The following is a 2,066-nucleotide window of genomic DNA, read 5'->3' on the forward strand; positions in this document are numbered from 1 at the left end:
CTCATGAGAAAATAAGACTGGAACAAGAAAACTGAATGTGTATATCCTGGGTTCAACAAAAGCAGGACATAGGGAGTAAAAATGTATGCCTCTATAGATACCCTGAATCCTGTTAGCCATTAGTAACCTCATGCTTATAGTTTTGTCAGTAACTTAAAAGAACTACCTCACCTCTAGCCCCCTCATCCAATCCCAAGTTGCATATAAAACTTTCCTATATAAAACCCTTCAAGTCAATGCTCGGGGCTGTCCTCCTCCAACCCGCTGTCGGATGTTGGATGTGGACCAAGCCCAAGCTTGCTTGTTATTAATAAACCCCTTCATGTTTTGCATCGGATATTGGCTCTGCGGTGGTCTTGCTTGGGGGTCTTGTGACGTGGGCACATGTGCACTAGAAGTTAGAGGTAAGAGATTACCGTTGAGCTCCCCTTTAGACCATAACTTACACCAAGGTCATTTGGCCCCTCATATCTGTCTGAAGTCATTATACTCCTAAAATGCTAAACCATTGCCCAGGTGTCAGATAGGAGCACATGGCAGAGCATCACCTGGCAAGTATTTGAGGATGCTCATTTTTGTGTTTGCATGAAGTAATGAAAGATAAATCAATGCACTGGATTATTAATTTGGAAAGTCTCATTTATTATAATATGGATCATATTAGGAACATAGTCCTCCCACTTGAAAAACATTAAGTGGCCAGAGATTTTACATGAAGGAAAGATAAAAGCAAGTCACAATGAGAAAGGAAGTTTGCATTAACTCAGACAGTGCTAACAAGAAAAAGCAACTGATACTCAGACAGAAGCAAAAACAGAGAGTTGCAGTTTTAATCCTGGCTCCTCATCGTTGTTGTTCACTGGAACAAGGAGGCTACTGCCCTCCTTGTGCCGAGCAAGATGGACGACAAGTGCCAAACACACGGGTCCCTGGTTGGCAACTACCAGAGACAGGCCTCAGAGGTCTGAAGCTGTTTGACACAATGTGAATGGTTTGAGGGCCATAAGACATACAACCCGAAGGCCTGCATCCATAAGGGACAATGCTCAGGGGTCGGCAGCTGCTGGATACACAGGGGAGTGGGCGATAGCCACCAGACACACAGCCCACAGGCTGGCAGTTGTTGAAGAACGGACTCACTGGCCGGTAGCTGCTAGACACATAGCTCACAGGCCTGCAGGATGCTGGGAGGCAGACACCAGAGATGACAGAAGCAGGAAGATAGCCAGAGCCCTGGCAGGGTCTGGGCACATAGTATGCTGAAGTGCAACAAGAGTTTTCATAGCTGCTGGCTTCATGGCTGGCTGGCTGGCCACTGGAAGGTTCTTCAAAGGTCTCAGGGCAGTTGTCCATGAACCAGGTATGATCTTGGCAGTTGCTGGGTACGCAGAAGACCTCTCCGCAGTCCATGTTTGTAGAACAGAGGGCAATTGAAGGGGTGGCTGGGATATGGCAGGAATTTCTGAGTGATCCTGAGTTGCAGTTTCCAGAGCAGTTGTTACGGCTAGCCATGATGAGCGTCGGAGAGCGTTGGCGGTCTAAGAGAAGACGTGAGAAGCTCGGTGTGATTCTGACACTCATTCGTCTTTTCCCTTTATATAGTCTCAGAGAGTGGCAGTTCTGTATACAGACTCATCTTCCTTGTTGTCAGAGGCTGCATCTGAACTCTATTATACCCAGGAAGTCGGGCTCCTACCTCTCATAAAACTGGATGATCTCTGCAATACCTTCCATCGATTGAGTATAACTATAAATCAGTGTGACTGGATTTTAATAGGGGCCTTGGTAAAGTTATACCAACCCAAACAGACACTTTAGAAGGCTATGGACTCACTCTAGCTCTAATCACTGGTGCACAAACATTTTTCTTAGCGTTCTCTTTTGGAATTGCCTCTGAAAGTTGAAGCAAACTACTCTGAATAATGACAAGTTATACATAACTCACTGAGAAGTAAATTCCATTCTTTTTGTACATTGACAAAAAAAATTCTAGGAAGCAAAAGGTTTGGAAAGAAACTAAAAAATTTTCAACTTTTATGATCAAAAGAATTTTAAAGGCCATGCTG

General features: G+C 44.7%; 1 protein-coding gene across 1 annotated transcript; it reads right to left on the minus strand.

Moving 5' to 3' along the window:
• Positions 1-873: 873 nt before the first annotated feature.
• LOC128111584 (keratin-associated protein 26-1-like) lies at positions 874-1,512 on the minus strand. Its single transcript, XM_052739829.1, has one exon. The coding sequence runs from the start codon at positions 1,510-1,512 to the stop codon at positions 874-876; it is 639 nt and encodes a 212-aa protein (XP_052595789.1).
• Between the last annotated feature and the right edge of the window lie 554 nt (positions 1,513-2,066).

Source organism: Peromyscus californicus, unplaced genomic scaffold, assembly GCF_007827085.1.
Source record: "Peromyscus californicus insignis strain IS unplaced genomic scaffold, ASM782708v3 Scaffold_16__1_contigs__length_79575227, whole genome shotgun sequence".
NCBI lineage: Eukaryota > Metazoa > Chordata > Mammalia > Rodentia > Cricetidae > Peromyscus > Peromyscus californicus.

Coding starts and splice junctions, on each gene's coding strand:
- LOC128111584 (XM_052739829.1), bottom strand. CDS start 1,512: ATGGCTAGCCGTAACAACTGCTCTGGAAACTGCAACTCAGGATCACTC.